This window comes from Rhinatrema bivittatum, chromosome 4, assembly GCF_901001135.1.
Source record: "Rhinatrema bivittatum chromosome 4, aRhiBiv1.1, whole genome shotgun sequence".
Classification (NCBI taxonomy): domain Eukaryota; kingdom Metazoa; phylum Chordata; class Amphibia; order Gymnophiona; family Rhinatrematidae; genus Rhinatrema; species Rhinatrema bivittatum.
Window position 1 is genome coordinate 60,608,725 of NC_042618.1, and position 21,257 is coordinate 60,629,981.

A 21,257-nucleotide genomic window follows, 5' to 3' on the forward strand; every position below is an offset into this window, starting at 1 on the left:
AGTATCTTATCAAAGGTATCAGCAAAGCTGCAACTTGGTCTTCAGTTCATACTTTTATGTCTCATTACTGTCTTGATAACCTCTCAAAGACTGACAGTAAATTTAGGAAAGCAGTTTTGCGTGATCTGTTTTCACTGTAGTCTACTTTTCACAGTAGGGTCCTGATTGTTTTCTAAGAAACTGCTCTGCTGCAACCCTCAGGTTGGGATTCCCTACATTTAATGGCTAATGTAATCTTTTTATCAATGGAAAAAGCACATTTGCTTATCGTAAAATGTGTTTTCCTTAGATAACAGGATGAATTAGCCATGGAATATCTGCCCACCTCTCTGGAGAGTCGCCTACATAGCTAGAATTAGCTCTGTTACTGACTGAAGAGGTTTATGAGGCAATGCTCGTGTGGGAACTCCCAGACGTGCTCTGTAGAGCTCAAAGATCTACTAGCTTGGTAAAATGAGTCTGTTCGGTGCTACCAGATGACGTCATCCACATTTAATGGCTAATTCATCCTGCTGTCTTTGGAAAACAGTGTTTATGGGTAGCAAACTTGCTTTTCAACCCCTTGTTCTACTTTAAAGAGGACTATTATTTAAAATATCTTCCATCGCCAGATTTATTTGTCTGTTGATTTGTAGTGGACCAAGAGAGTAAGGCCAACTAATAGAATTCACAGCTCTCATCTCACTGTAGGACTCTGCCTCTTCAGAGACAGACCAGTTTTTTAATGGCTACCAATATCTGAATTTTATAATTTTTTGTACCACATAACTATGCACTTGTTGGAGAGGGCCTTCTCTCAACCAGAATGTTGTTTGTTATTAATTAATAAAAGAAAATATAACTAAAATTTTGTTTTGGCAATGGAATATTAACAGTAAGTATTTTATTTAATAGGCAGTTATTCAGATGAAGAGTAAGGTAAAGCAAATACAAGCATCCTTTATTCAGCTGGTAGAGCTATCAAATCAACAAAAGAAGACTATTGAGGAATCATCTGGCAAGAAGTGAGACCAAAATAAATCTTGTATATTTTTTGCTTTAATTTTTCTTTGTTTGTATCTATCAAAGATGGGTTCCATTTTTCTTAAATATACGGCATCTGCTCAAATTGTATTTATTTCTTTATTTTAAAAGCTTGTATTCCACATTCTTCCAAAACAATTCATTTAGTGTAGATTACAATTTAACATCCATAAATCAGCATATATCACATTGAAACAAAAATCACATTATAAGATACACAATATATTAAAAACAATTAGCCAAAGGCCTTTTTAAAATACATAGACTTAATGCTCTTTCTAGAAATCTTTAGGTCCTGCTCTCCTCTAAGATAATTTGTCAGACTGTTCCATAGAATTGCTGCTGTAAATGAAAAAGACCTTACTCTTGTCTGCACATATTTATAATCGTATTATTTATTTATTTATTTTGGACTTTTATATACCGACATTCATGTGAAAATTACATATCATATCGGTTTACAGAGAAAAACACAAAAGTTGCAAGGAGCATTACATAGAACAAGGTATCATGGAACTGGGAGCAAAGGGATGAAAAACAAAGTAACTATTAACAACTGAAAAAGAGTGAGCCACGTGATGATTGGGATGACTCTTAAACAATATCAAATCCAGAAAGACGTATCAAATAAAGAAGCAATGGTAGAAAAAGCCTATAAGAAGATCAGATAGTATGTACATTTCTAGATACTAAAACAACACAATTAGATAAACGGTGATAATAATCTTGCAGTGTTAGTACCATAAACAGATGAGCAGAAGCAGATCTTACCATACCATTGTATCTAATTCTTAATTGCACAGGGGTAGTCAGAATAAAGCAGTTTTTGTATGATTACCAATAATTTAAATCTTGATCTCCATTTCACTGGAAGACAATGTAAATTACGCAAGATGTGTGATATGATCTCTTTTTGGTAGTCCTATTAGCAAACGAGCTGCCACATTTTGTACCATCTGCAGTACCTGTATTAGTTTCTCGGGCAGGCCCATGCAGACACCACTGCAACAGTCAAGATTTCCCAGAATGAGTGCTTCCTCTTCACTCAGGCAGCCCAATCCACACCAGTGGGTTATACACTCCTACCAGCAGATGGACATGGAGACAGCTGACTCGCTAATATCACTGACATATAGCCCTGCCCTGATAACAGCCTGCCAGTATTCTCTATCTCCAGCAGATGGTGGACATGCATTTTCCTAGTGGGGATTGCCTGTTTTTAAGAAAAGGAGAAAAAAAAAGAAAGAAGAGACAGATTTGAGTTCCTGAGGTGAACCCACTCTAGGGCTCTCCCTCAGTTGAGCATTTTGAGCTACTGTGCCTTGCCAGCTTTAGGTTAAAAAAAACAATAAGAAGAAGAGGAATGGGGGCGCTCTGCGGTGAAGGCTTGTACGCTCTCTTCCCATAGCCATTGGCTCGGTCGTGATTTCAGTCGGCGGAGGTTTCAGATCAGGTAATAAAGAATACAGGGGGGCCTCACCAGTACTAATCCCCTCCTCACACCTCCGATTGATCTCCAGAGATGGAATGGGGTGGCGAACCAATGATGCCATTAGTTTAGGTGGCAATAGCGCTTCAGGGCTCCCGCACTGCTGTTACTATATGTCGGCCACATGAGGAAAGGTTAGGCTGCTGTGACACGTGGTAAGACTGTATCTGGTGTTTTTCTGGAGCGCATGGGCGAGTGCACACAGTAAGGTCATAGCCTGGGGTTCAGCGTGCACATATACACGCATAGGTATTCATACAAAGCCTCACACTTGAGTTTCACATATACGTGTGCAGTCATGACTGCACGCTCTAGTGAGTCATTGGCAGTGTTTTAGCAGCACACAAGAGGTAGCTCCTATGAGAATGTTAATGGCACTAAGGATTAGAGATACTGAGAGGGCTCCCATAATGCGGCTTGCCAAATGAGAGCACTCCAGCCATTGCTATGTCTTGCCCAGACCAGCGTTGCCTGGCAGCTCAAGGAGAATTGTCCTACAAGGATTTTGCTGCCGTTTGGGCATCCCCTCAGCCAACTGAGACTTGGTGGAGAGGCGCACAAGAGGCAGTGCACTAATCAGGGACAACCCCACCCTCCTGCTTCCCTTGGGGAATGGGGAGAGCACTTAGGTTGGACCCATGGATTCAGGATGGATTGGCATACTTTTCCTGGGTAGAATTTTTTTTCCAGGGTTTGCAAACTATTCTGAGAGAGTGCCCAGCAGGGAACTGTGAGGGAGTGTACAGAAAACTCCCTCAGATTACCTTAAAGAACTGGACACAGCTGTTTCACCTGGTCCTCCTTAAGATTGAGACCCATAGGGAATCCTAGGTGAAGGGAGGAGCTCTTCACCAGAGTACAAGTCTTCAGGGTCTAGAAGGGTTAAGCGGGCCCTGGGGAAGGGCTAGAATCCCACCATATGAGAAGACCTGCCATGTTTAAGGTTTGAGACTGACATTGTTAAGTTCTCACAGGACATGCAGGATGGTAGTCCTCACATAACGGAGCCCTGTTATGGAAAACTTTTCTGTCAAAGTTTCTATAAAGCTTTGACTGACACTGGCACACTGAGTGCACTGAGCATGCTCAGCCTGCAATTATCCCTGTGACAGTCTTCTTTTTTTCGCTCTGCAGTAAGCATAGCGGTTAGGAGCTCTGTGAGAAATTCTCACAATTTTTCCTCACGGAAACACTTAAACTTTTACTTCACAAATGCTTTTTCCCTGCACGGGTCTCCCTTTGCGTACATTTAATCGACACTCGGTGAGTACTATGCCCTGTTTTTCGGTCAGTTCCTGTCACCTCACTACTGTTCCCCGGCCTACCAATCGAATTGCGGCCTTCCCTCTCCCTATGTTTTCACAGTTAGCCGCACATAGCCTGCGAGTGTCCTCCTGTGACCCTCTGCCTGGTTATTAACGCTAGTGGGATAGGGACTTCCACAGTTACCGTTGCCGCCAGGGCCTTTGTCAAATTCATACCTCGGTACCTTTGTGTAGTTGATGCCCCCATCGCTAACGTCGGTACCCCCATCCAGGCCATCCTGCCTTTTTCGATGCCATCAACACCCCTCCCCCCACAGTCCATCGATGCCATCGATTCCCACATCAATTCTTTCAGTGCCATCAATGTTTTCATCCATGGCACTGATTTTTCCATCGATGTCATCGATGCCCGGGTGGAAGCCATCGATGCACATTTTGGTGTTGTCGGTGCCATTGATGCCTAGGTCGATTCCATCGATGCCCAGGTCGATTCCATCAATGCCATCGATGCCTGGGTTGGTTCCATTGATGCCTTCGATGCCCATATCGATGCAGTCGACATGCGGGTTGGTGCCATTGATACCCAGGTCAGTTCAATCGGTGCCATCGTCGATTCCATCAATGCCATCGATGCCTGGGTCGGTTCCATCGATGCCATCGATGCCTGGGTCGGTGCCATTGATGCCCATGTCATGCCATCGACGCCCAGGTCGATGCTGTCGACGCCCAGGTCGATGCCGTCGATGCCCGGGTTGGTGCCATCGATGCCGTCGACGCCCATGGCCATGCCATCAGCGCCTGTCTCCATCCATCGATGCTGTCGACGCCCACATCATTTGCATTGGTGTCTTCATCGTTCCTATCATTGCAGCCATCGATTCCATCGATGCCGGTATCAGTTTCCCGATGCCATCGATGTCTATTCGATTCTTCGATGCCACATCGTTTCCATCGATACCTACACCGATGCCTTCGGTGCCTCCGTCATTGTTATCGTTGCTCTGCCCAGGCCATCGACGTTTTTTCATCTATATTTTTGACAATACCCTCGAGGCCGCTTCTATGCCGCCTTCGCTACCGTCAATACTGACATAGCACCTACACGCAATGCCCTCGCCTAAACAGAGTGCTCCATGCTTTTTGTTCTTAACTAAAGCCCCGTATCAGCCTACGACACTACACAGTGCCAGGAGCAGTGCAGGCATGCTGACAGTCCGTCATCATTAGCCATCCAAGACAGTGAGGGCATCCACCTCGGCGCTGGGGAAAGACCAGGCTGCGCACCGTGGCACTCATTGTCACCGGCATGGTGACCGTCCGCCACCGACACCATCCAAGACATCGGTGCTATCCTACTCTGTGCTGGAGAATGCCCAGGCCGAGCAACATCGCTACTGCCACCGCCACTGTTCCACACAGTGCTGGCAGTCCTTTGTGCTCCAGAATGACCGGACCGAGTTCCGAGGAATTCTGCACTGGCATCATGATACATCGAGCCACTGCAAAGAGGGCTGGGTTCATGAGTCATAATGGCTCCCCTGTACCCGAGGCATTCCCCACCGACACCGGTGCGGAGTTCTGACCCTCCACAAATTACTGTGGTAGTGCCAGACACGCTCAGCTTGCTCCTCTGTACCTGCGCTACCATACCAGGTTACAGAGTTGGGTCGGATGTTTATGTCCTTCAGGCTGTCCCTCGATGCCTCCTGAAATCCACGGAGCCATCGATCTTCACCGGCTCGTCCTTCTGCGATCCACGACGGATGATAAGTACTCTAATCCTGCTTCAGCGACAATCCCTTTGAGACCTGTTCTCTAAATCGGTAAAATGGTGTCTCTCGTCACCATAATTCCATACCGCAGTAAGTAGGTTGCCTATCTCCTCTAATCTTTCTATGTGCTTCATGGTGAGTCAACAATATTACAATCCAAGCTCTACCGGTTGCTCCAGCTTCAGCAACTTGGGTATTTCATTAAATCACTAGCAGTGACTGCTGCTTCTCTACGGAGTAAAACATCATTCACGCTTTTCCTTGCATGGACAGCTGCATAACAACAGTCAATCCAAGCAAGGAGCTCTATCTTCTTCACGACTCTCTATAAATCTACTACCTGGGATTGCTGTTAACATAAATCCCATATAGAAGACTTCTGAACACCACAGTCACAACGAACTTCCTGTCCAACAACTGCGCAGACATTCTTGCAAATTCCTATATGTCTCATATGTCTTTGCGCGCATACAACATAACCTCAGCCCCTCAATTCATTCATTGCTGGGCCACGGGATTTTTTCACCATGCTCTTTACTCATAGGTCCAGGTTTGCCATGAGTAATATTCAGTGAAATTTCAATTATCAGTGGATCTAAGCTGTTCAACCGCTTTCATCCCTGATCCATATTGCAGATCTAGAACCAAAACCTAGGCTGATCCTGCTCATGCTCGCATTTACTCAGGGTTGCAGAGTTCGAACTGATATCTGCTCAACCCAATATGCGTCTATTCCGCTCCATGCAGAGTTTCACATCAACTTCCTGGAGCTTCAAGCCATGAGTTATGCCTTTATGCCTTACAATACTGCCCCTGCAACAAACCTTTGTGCATACAGACAGACAGCATAGTGACAATGTGGTATTTCCAACACACAAGCACGCACAACCTCTTAGCTGCTCTGCTAGGAAGCTGCGCAGCTCTACCCTTGGCCCTTGCTCACTCCATGCATCCCCGGACCACTTATCTAACAGACTTACTGAACGCACTAGCAGACGTTCTCCATATAGGTTTCCATCCTCTCGGATGGTCTCGGACTACATGGGTAGCGAGAAAAATCTTCTAGCGCTGAGGTCAACCGACCTTGCCCTCTGCGTCTGAATCAAACCATATGGTAGACAGATTCTACTCCCTACACATGTCTCGAATGCGTTCACATGGAAGCCTTTGCTGTAACAAAGGCCTCTTATATGTGCCTCTTTCGATGCCTCTCATAGCCAGCATTCTTATTATGCTGCCCCGGGACGAGGTTCACTGTTTCTCAGACCCACGTCCTGGCTGAGACCAGTATGCTTTCCCATATTTCTCAATCTATCACACCAGTAACCAATTCGCCTTCTCACAGGTCAGTCTCATATCATGGACTCACTGATATTCTCAGGTACTGGCAGCATCACAAAAACCTCCCGCACATAAATCTTACTATTCAAAATGGCATGATTTACCACATGGCGCATACAAAAGGGTATTACCCCCTTTTTTTTTTTTCTCTACACCACTCTTTTCTCTTACTCCCTCGGATTCTGCTCCCCAGACATCCTCCACATGGGTACACCTCGGTTCCAATTGGCGTACCACTTGGGAATGGGGATACCCGATTAACGGTTCAACCCCTTCTGAATCAGCTTACATGGGTTATCCACTCATTAAGCTGCCTCTACTTTTACTGGTTACAGAATGGGGCCTATATTTAGTGCTTACAAGACTCATACGTTCTCCGTTCGAGCCTTTCCATTCCTCTCACTTAACAGTCTGGCATGGGAAATTCTTTCCCTCGTAGTCATCACTTCTGCCAACAGGGTCATTGAGTTTCACACCTTGTTATATACTCACCCGACCCTCCGTTCCTCCGTGACAGAGTGGTTTTACGTACTCAACTTCATATCCTTCTTAAGGTAGATGCAGCATCTCACCTTACTCAGAATATACTCTGCCCACTTTTTCCCAACACCTCTCTCTCACCAGAGCGAGAGGGTTTTCCACTCCTTGGACTGTAAAAGTGCACTTGCATTCTATCTAGACCACACTACACTCCATAGGAATTACACCTAACTCTTTCCTTCTGTGGCAAAAGCAAGCTGCGAGTTCCAGTTGGCAAACTAACCTATTCCTCCTAATTAAACGTTCTGTATCTCTTTTTCCTACCAACAAGCAGGCATTTCACTACAACACCGTGTGTAACCACACTCTGTTAGGGCCGTACCAGCCTCAATAGCTCACCTTCGGCCAGTGCCGCTTGTACATATTAGTAAGGCTGCGACCTGGAGCTCTCTCCATACCTTCGCAGCCCATTATTGCTTAGATAAGACTGGCCGGCATGCTTCCATGTTTGGCCAGTCTGTCTGCTCCTCTTCTTTTTGGTTTAACTACCCAACATCCTTCCACCAACCCGTTAAGGGTTTCAGGATGCCCTCCTTACCAAATTCCACCCCCGTCGTTGCGCCTTTTGCACGTCTTTGGGTGCATTGGTGCACTCTCGGGCATCCTCAGCTCGGTACTCACCCATATGTGAGGACTACCATTCTGCTTGTCCTATGAGAAAGCAAATGTTGATTACCTGTAACAGGTGTTCTCACAGGACAGCAGGATGTTAGTCCTCACGAAACCCACCCGCCACCCCGCGGAGTTGGGTTTACATATGTTTTATTATTTTAGTTTCGCTTGCGCTTTTTGCTATAAGATGAGACTGAGGGGAGACACCTGTGTTCACAGGGATAATTGCAGGCTGAGCATGCTCAGTCCACTCAGTGTGCAAGTGCCAGTCAAAGCTTTATAGAAACTTTGACAGAAAAGTTTTCCGTAACAGGGCTCTGTCAACTGACGTCACCCATATAGAAACATAGAAACATAGAAACATAGAAATGACGGCAGAAGAAGACCAAACGGCCCATCCAGTCTGCCCAGCAAGCTTCACATTTTTTTCTCATACTTATCTGTTTCTCTTAGCTCTTTGGTTCTATTTCCCTTCCACCCCCACCATTAATGTAGAGAGCAGTGATGGAGCTGCAACCAAGTAAAATATCAAGCTTGATTAGTTAGGGGTAGTAGGGGTAGTAACCGCCGCAATAAGCAAGCTACACCCATGTTTATTTGTTTTACCCAGACTGTGTTATTCAGCCCTTATTGGTTGTTTTTCTTCTCCCCTGCCGTTGAAGCAGGGAGCTATGCTGGATATGCGTGTAGTATCAGTTTTTCTTCTCCCCTGCCGTTGAAGTAGAGAGCTATGCTGGATATGCGTGAAGTATCAGTTTTTCTTCTCCCCTGCGGTTGAAGCAGGATATGCATTGAAAGTGAAGTATCAGGCTTATTTGGTTTGGGGTAGTAACCGCATATGTGAGGACTAACATCCTGCTGTCCTGTTACAGGTAAGCAATATTTGCTATCTGCTATGTTTAAGTTTGGGGCTTGCCTGGAGTCAAGATGAGCTGCCTCCAAGTGATTGATTTGCTTTGCACTATCTTTTGTGATTTGTGAGATTCCTGAAGCCAAGTTGAGCTGCTTAAATTGTTTGGTTTTACTGAGCACTGCACTTTTGGTTATTTTCACTGTAAATGAACTACATTAAAGGAATAGCCAGAGCCTTCCTCCTTTTTCTCTCTGGCTGTTCCCAAGTTGATACTGCAGAAGTTATCACAGATGGTGGCAGTAGTGGGATATATTGCCTAAGAAGAAAGCACAGATAAGATCCCACAGCCACAGCAAGAGAAGAGAAAAATAAAAAAACAATACCTCCCAATTCCACTCACCTAGTTTTTGCAGCACAGGCCAAGGGGTCTATGCCTGCCTGTATAGTCAGGGGTCAAGCAGTGAGAAAGGGCCGGATAGGACAGCAAGTTTTTGTTTTGTTTTGTCCCACTCTCCTATTCCCAGAGAGGTAGTTTTGTGGAGGCAGCTCGCTAAGCAAAAGAGATGGAGCTGGTCATCCAAGTCCTTGCTACAGGACAGCAACAATTACAAAACGCTCTACAAACACAAATAGATCAATAGCAGGCAGGTGGTGCAGCATCAGACAGTACTAACGCAGATTGCCCAAGCTATGCAAACAGCCATAACCGGTCCACCTTCAGTGCTACTGACACTCCTTAAGATTACCTATAAAGAAGGCCCAGAGGGGTTCTTGAAAAACTTTGCGGTCATAGTATGACTGGCAGGCTGGCCAGAGGACAGGTAGGCTACCTATTTGGGGAATTTACTCACTGGGGCTAGTCAAGATGCCTACCAAACAGCCAAACTGGAAGGGAGGGCCACCTACCAGGCAGTCAAGGCAGCCATTGTTGAGTGACCGGGACTCATCCTGGAAGCCTACCGTCAGTGGTTTCATTGGGAAATTCTTCAGGCTGGTGAAAATCCTGAGAACCTCATCCACAGGCTAAAAGATGTCACTTGAAAGTGGCTGCGCCTGGAAGGGAAGACTGGGATGGAGATAGCGAAACCAGTTTTACCGGAACAATTCCAAAACAGCCTAGAACAGCCAATGCGACAGTGGGTTTGCGGACACCCTAACCTTATGCTGGAGAAGATCCTAGAAGTGTTGGAGGCCCATTACCAGGTCCAGACCATGCCAGAGGCACCAAGGATCTTGGAGACACCACCTGACGCAGGGAGAGGTCAACAGAGTTGTAAGAACTGAGGCCCTGACAACCAGTAGTGCAGACCCAGCTGGACTGTACACCTCAGGCGAAATCCTTTGTTGGGCCACTATATTTCCAGTGTGAAGAAAGGGGCTATTTTGCCCAAGACTGTTCAAACAGGGAAGAGATGCCTATGAACATTAATGCTGTGACCCTACACTTTTGTAACTTTGTAGCTGTCTCCAGCCAGGGAGTTTCTACTTTCGTGATCTTGGTTGAGCTAGATGGCGTTCCACCACAAGCCTTAGTGGACTCTGGGAGTGTGAAAATGCTTGTTCAGTGAGACTTGATGAAGCAAGTCAAAATTGATTACGACAAGATAGTGACCCTGGCATACATTCATGAAGAAGAGCCCTCTGAAGCTGTCTGTAATGAAACACAGCTCTGTGTCTGGGAACCGGACAGCAAACTATTTAAACACAAGCCAAGTACTTCATTAGATATTGGGTACTGATATATTTTTATTACCTCACTATATTTTCTATTGAAGTATGATTTTATAAGTTAAGGGGTTGAATTTTATGACTCCCGATGATCATTTTTAAATGCATTGAAAAATTAAAATAAAAAACAAAATCAGAAAATTGGACCAACCATATTCAGCCTGTGTTTGGTGAATAGGTTGATAGTGGCAGTCCTACAAATAAAAATATACATTAAAAAATATTTTTTTTCAGCAATTGTCATTTATTAAGATACATAACTGGGATTTTTGCATAGCAATTTCATTGGATTGTCCTGGGGTTTGAATTGATAGTTTGGGGGCTCTGAGTCAGATTATGTATTCATGGGGACCATCGACAATATCCAATAAGCTGGGTAAGACTGAAGACCCTGGCCAGCCAAAATATTGTTCAGGTGGGAGTACTCCCTTGGCTACCCTACCCTGTGATCATTGGACGGTACTGTCCAAAGTTCAAGTGTCTCTGGATCTAGCTTACAACAGGTTTGTCCAGCTAGAATGAAGAAGAATTGGAGTTTCCAGAACTCTTTCCATTGGATGAGCTGATCTTCTTCATAAAGACTCTAAGTCTCCTAAGTCCTGGAAGCAACGCCAACAGGACAAATACACCTACATTGCTAATCTAGAGGCAGCTGGGGGAAGAGGGTTCGGAGTCAAAGGAAGAACAACCACCCATCTAGAATGTCCTACCTGGCCCCTTTGAATGGGAACCATGGGGTGACCTGGGAAACTTTAGCAGTCTCAGAGGGAGGATGAATCCTTTTAAGTGGTCCCAAAAGCATATACATAGGGGGTAATTTTCAAAGGAGTTACGTGCATAAATGTAACTACTATTGTAGCAATTTTCAAAAGCCATTTACTCATGTAAAGTGCACTTATGCGAGTAAATCCTATGGACGATTCAATGGCATATATTGTAGCAATTTTCAAAAACCCACTTACTCGAGTAAAGTGCATTTACATGCGTAAAACTGGGTTTACGCATGTAAATGCTTTTTAAAATCAGACCCAATGGGTGCATGGAAAGGTAGTCCCTGGGGTGCAGCTTACAGACCCTGTTCCTCCCTATTTTGTGATGAAAGAGGATGTACATTACAGAGTCACAAAGGGAAGTGTGGAGGGGAAGTGGTAGAACATGCCTGGTTCTCAGACCCTATCTTCTGCAAGTCATGCAGCTAGGCCACAATTACCTTCTAGGGGATCACCTAGGGAAGAAAAGATCTGGAAAAGATTCTGGCAGAATTTTATTGGCCAGGCTTTCATAAACAGGACCGGTTGTATTGCTGGTTCTGCCCTATCTTCCAGCTCACAAAACCTGCCAGAGAATGGTCAGCATCTCTCATACCAATGCCTATAATTGAGAGCCCTTTTGAAAGAGTGGGCATGGATCTTGTAGGGCCATTAGAGAGATATACTTGAGGAAATAGATACATTCTCATCATACTAGATTAAGCCACCAGATATCTAGAAGTAGTGCTGCTATGGAATATGAAGACCCTGACATTGGCGACTGCCCTAATGGAGGTTTTTCACGACTTGGGATGCCCAAGGAGAGCATGATGGATCAGGGTATCCCTTTCATGTCCAAGGTCATGAAACAACTCTGCACCTTACTCAAGGTGTTGTGAGCCTGCCCGCGACAGGCACGAGCAGTCCCCCTACCTTCCTTCTGGCCTTGAACGCAGCAGGCCGCCGCCGATGCTGTCCTCCGCGGTCCGGAAGCCATGGCTGCCTCCTGCTCTGTGCGGCAGGACTGAGCCACCCGACGCTTCCTTCTCGCAGCTGGAGCTGCTGCCGGGGTCCTTGAGCAGCAGGGAAGCCATCTCTCCCTGTGCCTGCTTCTTCCTCCGTCTTCACGGCAGGGAGCTGCTTCTCCTTGGGCCTCCCACGCAGCAGGGACGCCGCCGATGTGCCTGCTCTTTTCCAGCTTCTGCATAGGCGCAGGCGCGCACCTCTCTTCAGTATTTAAAGGGCCAGTGGCAGGAAAAGCCCCACGGTCCCATCGGATGACATCATCAAACTGTTCCACTTCAGCCCTATAAAAGGGCCTTGTTGACATTCCTCAGTGCCTTCGGATTAGGTTTGCACATTGTCTGTGATCTTCCTTACGATCCAGGTCTTCCGTGGTCTCCTGTGCCGTGATGGATCTTTGTTCCATGTTATTCGTGTTCCTGAACCTTGTCCCCTGGATGTTCCTGGTCTTGACCCCCGTCGGAGCTCCCTCATCGCCAGTCTTCTGTTCCTGATGTTCCAGATGTCCCGTGTCCCGAGGTGCCATGTTCCATGTTCCTGATGTCCGATGTTCCTGTCTTGACTTTGTCCATCTCATCTTCAGCTCTTCATCCAGTTCCCAGGTCCCTCGTCTGTCCACCTCTCTTGGCGTGCCATGTCGTGGTCTGTGACCAGCCCACAGGAAGGCTGTGTAGGGTGCTTCATGGTACAAGGCCTTCTTCTCGTCTGCAGCACAAGCCTCCGGGAGACTTCTGTTTTTAATGCCTTGCTTCCAAGTATCCTGAGTCTTGAATCTTGTCCCAGTCTACGGAATTCCCTTGTGCCTGCATCTGTCCATGCCTAAGACTCTGCCAGAACCTACTCCGCACCAGCGTGGTCCGAGACCAGCCACAGGCGGCTGTGTAGGGCGAGCTCCGGTGCAGGCCTCTACTGAATCTTCGTCATGTTCCAGTCTCAAGTTCCATGTCTTTGCCTGGAGTCTGCTTCACATTCAGCGTGGTCCGCGACCAGCCATGGGCGGCTGTGTAGGGCGAGCTGTGATGCAGTTCTCACCCATTACTTTCGCCTGACTCTTGAATTCTTCCCTGAAACTTCCGAGCAACTTGAATCTTTGTCCGAGTCTTCTGAGTTTCCTGAATCCTTGTTGGAGTCCTCCGAGTCTCCTGAGTATCCAAGTCTTCGTCTGAGTCTTCATGTTCCATCCCTCAGCCTCCATCTGGCCTCATGCACTCGTCGTTCCCAAGCGTTGCTGGATCTGATTGGTGTGTGTAGGTCCAGTGGAGGTCTGAGCCTGCCTAGTTCCTATTCTGGATAATCCTCGCCTTGTCTTCAGTCCAGGCTTGCTCCTGCTCCACCCCTGCTCGTACCAGCTCACCTATCATGGTGTATTTTGGGGATCCTCCCTGAGCTGCGCCATGACCCAGGGGCTCACATCCTACCTTAGATGGGACCGTACATCCGCGCACCTAACCGGGCCTGAGGGCACTCTCCGCAACACAAGGTAAAAACTCTGTAGACTTCGTTGTATCACCCGCAGACCGATGGCCAGGTTGACTGCTTTAATCAGAAGCTCAAATAAATGTTGAGGAAATTTGTGGATGAAGATGCTAAGAACTGGGACACATTACTAACCTATTTGCTGTTTGCAACCTGCGAAGTACCTCAGAGTTCAAAGGAGTTGTCCCCATTTGAGTTACTGTATGGAAGGAGACCGAGAAGAATCTTGGACATAGCTTGTGAGACCTGGGGAGTTAAACCAAACCCTGGGCAGAACCTAGTAGACTACATACTCTGACTACAAGATCGCCTAAAAAGAGCTGATGAGTCTGCCTGCCTATGTCTGAAAAAGGCTCAGAGTTCCCAGGCTTGAGTTACAATCATTCCACGGCCCAAAAGAGTATACCAGCCAGGGGACCATGTCCTTGTCCTCTTCCCATCAACAGAAAGCAAGGTGTTATCCTGTTGGCAAGGATCCTATGAATTTCTGGAGAAAACTGGGCCCAAAGATTACAGAATAGCTCATCCAGATAAATGGAAAAACCCTCAAATCTGGCACATAAACCTTCTGAAGAAATGGGTGGCACAGGAGTGCAGTGTGGTACAGGAAGGAGAATTTGGCCCACAGGTTGGACCTGAAGTGGACCGAGCCCAAGTTCCTTTCAGAAAGCAGCTATCCAATATATAGGCAACTGACTTAAAGCAGCTGATAGAGAAAAACAAGGAGATCTTCTTGAACCTGCATGGTGCAACATGACATCATTATGTCTCCTGGAATTGTGATACAACAGTGACCCTATTGGATTCCTGAGGCCAGAAACCGTGTCATTGAGTCAGAAAGGAAGGAAATGCTCCAGCTTGAGCTAATAGAGGAGTCAAACAGTGATTGTTCCTTACCCATAGTATTGGTGCTGAAGCCAGATGGGAGCACAAGGTTCTGTATTGACTTAAGAAGGTAAATGAGGTTTCAAAACTCAACACCTATTCAATGCCACGAGTGGATGAACTGATTGAGTGTTTGGGATTGGCCCAGTTCATCTCTACCCTCAATCTTAGTAAAGGGTATTGGCAGGTGCCTCTCATTCCCTCAGCGAAAGAGAAGACGGCGTCTTCGACCCCTGGTGGATTTTTCCAGTTCACCATACTCCCTTTTGGCCTTCATGGCACCCCTACAATGTTTCAACAATTGGTTGACTGCAGCCTCCACCCACATCAAGGGTACGAAATCGCCTTCTTGGACGATATTGTGGTCTACAGCCCCAGTTGGAAGACACATCATAGCTAATCTAGGCTGTGCTAACCAGTCTGAAGAAAGCAGGGCTAACAGTTAATCTTAAGAAGAGCTACCTGGAAGGGCAAGAGGTCCAGTATCTCTGCTAAACCCTAGGGAAGGGCAAGGTCCATCCACAGACCAGGAAGATTGAAGCGATCACCCAGGTCTAGTCCCGCAAACAAAAGTGAAAGTGAGAGCATTCTTAGACCTTAGGGGATACTACAGAAGATTTATTCCCATCTACTCAGAGAAGTCGGAGCCTCTCACAAGGCTGTTGGTAAAGAAAGCACCAGAGAAGACCAGTGGTCAGAGAAAGCAGAGAAGGCCTTCAGGCCCTGAAGAAGGTGATATGTTCTGAACTGATGCTGATAAGCCCGGACTTCACCAAAGCCTTCATAGTGCAGACTGAAGCCTCAGAAGTCGGCTTTGGAGCCATCTTAGTCCAAAAGAAGGATGGTCAAGAACATCTAGTCTCATTCATTAACCGGAAGTTGATGCCATGAGAAAGGCAATACTCAACAGTTGAGAAGGAGGCCTTGGTAGTTAAATGGGCCTTAGAAGGTTTATGCTATTACTGCTGGGATGCCAGTTCACGCTCATAACAGATCACCAGCTGCTCCTATGGCTAAATAGGAACAAGGAGGCCAATATGAGTCCTGGCCCTGCAACCCTTCAACTATAAGATCCAACATAGGGTAGGAAGGGAGAATGCCAAGTGGATTTCCTGTCAAGTGAGGTGTCCCTTGTACAGGCAGATGCTCATCCCAGCAAGGCTGAGCTAAGGGGGAAGGTATGCAAGGGAGTGTACAGAAAACTCCCTCAAACTAACGTAAAGGGCCAGACACAGTTGTCACCTAATCCTCCTTAAGATTGAGACCCACAGGGAATCCTGGGTGAAGGGAGGACTCTTCACCAGAGCATAAGACCTCAGGGCCTAGAAGGGTTAAGTGGGCCCCAGGGAAGAGACAGAGTCCCACCATATGAGAAGACCTGCTAAGTTTAAGGTTTGAAACTGACATTGTTAAGACTTGCTATGTTTAAGTTTGGGGCTTGCCTGGAGTCAAGGTGAGCTGCCTCCAATTGATTGTTTTGCTTTGCACTATCCTTTATGATTTGTGAGATACCTGAAGCCAAGGTGAGCTGCTTAAGTTGTTTGGTTTTGCTGTGCACTGCACTTTTTGTTCTTCTCACTGTAAATAAACTACTCTTAAGGAACAGCCAGTGCCTTCCTCCTTTTTCCCTCTAGCTGTTCCCAAGTCGCTACTACTGGAGTTACTACAGGATCAAATAGCCTTGTAAGGAGGGGAAGCATCCTCGGCCTTCCCACTCTGCAGCAGAGTGAGGCAAATGCCATAAAGAGAGGTTTGACAGATGATCCAGGGAGGATTTGGGCTATTCACTTTTGGAGCAAGGTGAAATCCCGCCTGACTTGGGGGCCACATAATTTATTTATTAATTTATTTAAAAGATTTTGTATACCGTCGTTCGTAGTTACATCACAACGGTTCACAATATTGTATCTAAAATACAGCAATATCGTCTCTACTCCATTTTCTACCACAGGGTCAGGTTTATTAGCTCACACCCTGAAAACACTTGGAATGAATGGGAGTGGGGTTATGGAGGTGCAAAGAAAAGTTTCCATCCTGGTCACTTTAAGTAAGGCATCTGGTTTGTATTGCCACTCTGGAATCAGTGCAGGAGTTAGTTAACCTTGTGTGGTATTCCCTGACAGAAAATATTAAAGGGGTGGGGGGGGGGGGCAATATTTGTCGGACCTGTAACCCCTAAACCCAAGGGCAAGGGGGCAGTTGGATTCCCAGAGATTGATGCCCTGATGTGCGTGGTAACCATGAACCACCATCCTGGTTGAATAAGGGGCACCTCTAAAGGAGCCCTGAATGGAAAAATTGAGGCTATCCTCAAGTAGGCATTTGAGGCGGTGGCAGTGCATTTGCAAATAGCTTCTTGCTGCTCTGAGTTACCTCGAGCAGGCATGCATCTCTCTCAGGCCTGTGTTGGAACTGGGAGATGCATTTCCAGCTGATGCAAGCTATGACAGTGCGTACGACCACTAGAGGAGTAGCTTCTGTTACACCAGCAAGGTACATTTGGTGGCTGCAGAACTCGTCAGCAGATACAATTTCTGAGTTGAATTTGACACACTTGCCCTTTCAGGGTTCTCGCTCTTGTTTGGAACTGAGTTGGAGAGGAAGGCGAATTGATGGGATAATTCAAAGATTCCACATTTGCCAGAGCACTAGGAAGTGGCTGCACATTCTTTTGGGGCAAGTAACCGCTCCAGGGATTCCCATTATTTTCGCCTCTACAGGGGATTGACGAATAAGAAGTCGCATCCCGTTGAAGGCTCTCAGTCCTTTCAGCTGGAGAGCCAAATAAGGACTCGGGTTCCAGTGCTGGAGTACTGTGGACCTCGCAATGAAGGTACTACAGTCCACCTATAGGTTCCAGAGATAGGCAGATGACTATCTCAATTTTATTCAAGGTGGATCCAATTCACGACTCCCTCCAGATGCCCTTTTGGGTTATTCATGCAACTCACTAGTGAGGAGAGGGGCAATAGAAAGAAGGCTGGCAGACCTAAGGGCCATAATTCCAGCTCCCACACTGCAGGAAAATGCTGGATGCTATTACATCTGTTTTGTTGTGCTCCAGAAAAAAGAGGGCTGAGCTCCTTTTGATGCCTTCTGGATCTGAAAGGTGTCAAACGGCATTTGCGCATAGCACACTTTAGAGTGGAACTTTGCACTCCATCATTATGGCAGTGCAGAAAGAGGACCTTCTCCCATCTCTCAATCTGATGGAAGCATATTTACATACCCCTGTACAACAGAAATGTCGGCAATTTCTGTGTTTTGCCATTCTAGGATGGCATTATCAATGTCAAGCCTAGCCATTTGGCCTGGCTACAGTGCTCAGAACCTTCAAGATCATGGGGATAGTAGCAGCATCTCTGCCCAAGAAGGGTATTTTGGTCCATCCATATCTGGATGGCTAGGTGATTCGGACCAAGCTTGAGAAGAGAGGCAAGGGGCATCTCAAAAATTGATCTGCCTCTTCAAGCTGGGCTGCATAGTAAACTTAGCCAAAAGCACTCTACAGCTGACACAGACTTGGACTACCTCAGAGTGAGATTCTCTAAGGTACAAGGCAGGACCTGCAGTGTATCTGACAGTTGGAAACTCAGGTTCAATCCTTGAGATTGGCCATTCATCCAATGGTGTGGAGTTATTTCTAGGTCTCAGAGTCAATGGTGCCAATGTTGGAGGTAATACCTTTGGCAAGGGTGCATATATGTCCACTTTAGCAGGCTCTGTAGTGTGTAGGCAGTGAGGCTTGCCTGGCCGATGGAAGTGAGCGCGAAGTTGTGATGATTGCAAAAGGGAACTCCTCCTGAGAAGGGTACTCCAAAAGACCCTGGAATGGTAGGTGCTCACAATGGGGGCGAGTCCCCTAGGTTGGGAGGCTCCCTACCAAGAGTTGATAGCGTAAGGTCAATAGAATGCCAAGGATCGACAGGGAACCATCAATCAATTGGAAGCTCTGCTAGTCACTTGGCATGCTTATGGTTCGCTGAGTGGCTGATAGGATGAGCAGTAAGGGTGATGTCAGACAAAGCCACCACAGTTGCCTATATAAACCATCAAGATGATAGCAGTAGTCACCAGAGGTCGGTGGAAATAGATGCTCTTATAAAATGGGCAGAACAACATATCCAAATGATATCAGGCTCTCACGTTGCCAGGATGGACAATGTAAAGAGCCAATTTTCTCAACAGCTATGACTTGGATCAGGAGAGTAGGAGTTGGCGGAGGACTTTTTCAGCTCATAGCCTCTCAATGGGTCCAGACGTTTCTGGATTTGATGGCGTGTTACCACAACGTGATTGTGTGACAGTTCTCTAGTTGCAGACAAGATCCGGGGATGTTGAGAATTAATGATTTTGCTCGACAGTATGCCGCAGAGCAAGATGCTAAATGGGTTTCCTCCCTGGCTGATGTTTGGCAGGGTAATGCGGAGGATTGCAGGTCACCATGAGTCTGTACGCCTGGTGGCTTGGATTAGTCATGGAACCCGTGTTTTGATCCTATGGGGCGGCCGGTCCCGAAGGATCTTCTTCAACAGAGATTGATCAGACATGAAAATTCAGGTTGATTCTGTCTTACAGTTTGGCCCTTGAGAGGGCTCGACTGCTGAGGCTTGGTTGTTTTCCAGCAGTGGTGTCCATATGGCTTCAAGCTAGGAAGTTTTCCACATCTCTGGCTGATATCAGGGTTTGGAGAGTTTTCGAAAGTTGATGTGGACTGAGAGATTTTCATCCTCTCAGAGTGGAAATACCACTAATCCTGGGTTTTCTCTAGGTAGGATTAAACTCCTTACAGGTTCTGGTTGCAGCATCGTTCTCCATCCAGATGTTTCTCTACTTTTGGAGGAAGTTCAACATCTATGTCCTTCGTGGTATCTGCCAGTGCCACTTTGGGACCTCGGCCTGGTGTTGAGGTTTTTTGACAGGTTCCACCTTTTGGCGGCTGAGTAGTCTCTCCTTGCGGCTACTTACCTAAAAATGTTTTTTCCTGGTTGTTTTATGTTCAGCGAGGCGCTTTTCCGAGTTGTCAGCTTTCTCTTGCTGGGAACTTATTCTGCAGATATTTCCGGGGACAGTGCAGGTTAGGTCAGTACCTTCCTGGTTGCTGGAGTTGGAGTCTGAGTTCCACTTGAATTTTCAATTGTTTAACACATTTAATGTTTCTGATACAAGGTATGATTACTTTGTTTATTGTAATAAAAATTTAATAAAGAGTGAAATTTTTTTTTAATAAAGAGTAAAAAATGTAATAAAGAGTAAAAAAGAAATTTAATAAAGAATAAAAAAAAAAAAGAGAGAGAGATGCATAGTTACATACTATACAACCACTATACATGAATACATGAAAGATAGTAACTACCTCGTATCTGCTTCATTCAAAGACAACCAAGCTACTTAAGGAGACAATATCACATCAAATTTAGACAAAGTATTCTTCTGTAAAACTGTGATTTTATTTAAACTCTATATCTTAAGCAAATGCTTAAGAACTGCTTTCAAAGGAGGTACCATTTTCTGCTTTCAAAATAAAGCAACCTCACAAAGAGCAGCTAAAAAGATCTGCAGGAGTAACCTCTGACTATACTTAATTTTGTGGGGGTCAGGAACATTTAATAAGGCATATGTGGGATTAATACTGTTTTCCGGTCCTGTGATAATGTGCATCCAAGAGAAAATTCCTTTCCAATATGTAGTTATAAAGTCACATAACCACCAAATATGATAAAAAAAGACCCCAATGCTCCGCATCCCTGTAGCATTTATGAGCCCGGGGAAACATCCTATGTGCTCAGGCATTAATACCAATAGAGGAGTACTTTATAACCATTTTCTACCAGAGTTACAGATATAGAGCATTTATCAGTATAAATGAAAGAAAGGACTCACTCATTTTCAGACAAAGGAGGCCCCAAGAGCCCTTTCCCCCCACCCGGGGAACTTGCAATTCAGCATTTAGCAAACGATACAGTTTCAAGATGGTCTCTTTCACTTTATCAGCCACATCACATACATTCTTGAAATAAGACTTTCCCTGTAAAAGGGATTTTCTGATCTTATTCATTTTCATAAAGTGCCAAAATTGGGCATAGGAGTAAAAATCACATGGGGGTATATCATATTTTTGAACCAGAGATTTAAAGCCCAAAAACTCGCCTCCCCCCAATAAATGATCCATATGATAAACTCTACGTTCTCGTTATATTTTAAAGGGTCCCAGTGGTATGAGCACAGGGAATGCATGATTGTGAAAAAGATGAATGCTATAAAAATAATCTCTCTGGTCTAATAACCTATTGCGCCACTGGACCCAAACTCTTAATGTATTGATTAACAGGGGGAGGATTAACAATAATGGTCTCCAAGTTTTTTTCGGCTGCCAGATCAGAGCGGTTAAAGACATAGAGCCCACCACCTTTTTGTTCCAATCAACAATTCCTCACAATTGGGAGGCAGCATAATATCATTTCAAATTTTTTACTCCCAACCCCCTCCCTGCCCCCCTCC

At 45.8% G+C, this 21,257-nt stretch overlaps 1 protein-coding gene across 1 annotated transcript in view; it reads left to right on the forward strand.

Annotated features, from left to right (window-relative positions):
- Positions 1 to 21,257, forward strand: part of LOC115089340 (golgin subfamily A member 6-like protein 1) — a 223,545-nt gene that overhangs the window by 131,978 nt on the left and 70,310 nt on the right. Inside the window, exon 8 of the mRNA XM_029597429.1 lies at positions 895 to 1,004. Within this exon, the coding sequence (XP_029453289.1) occupies positions 895 to 1,004 (110 nt within the window). The remainder of the gene's footprint in view (positions 1 to 894; positions 1,005 to 21,257) is intronic.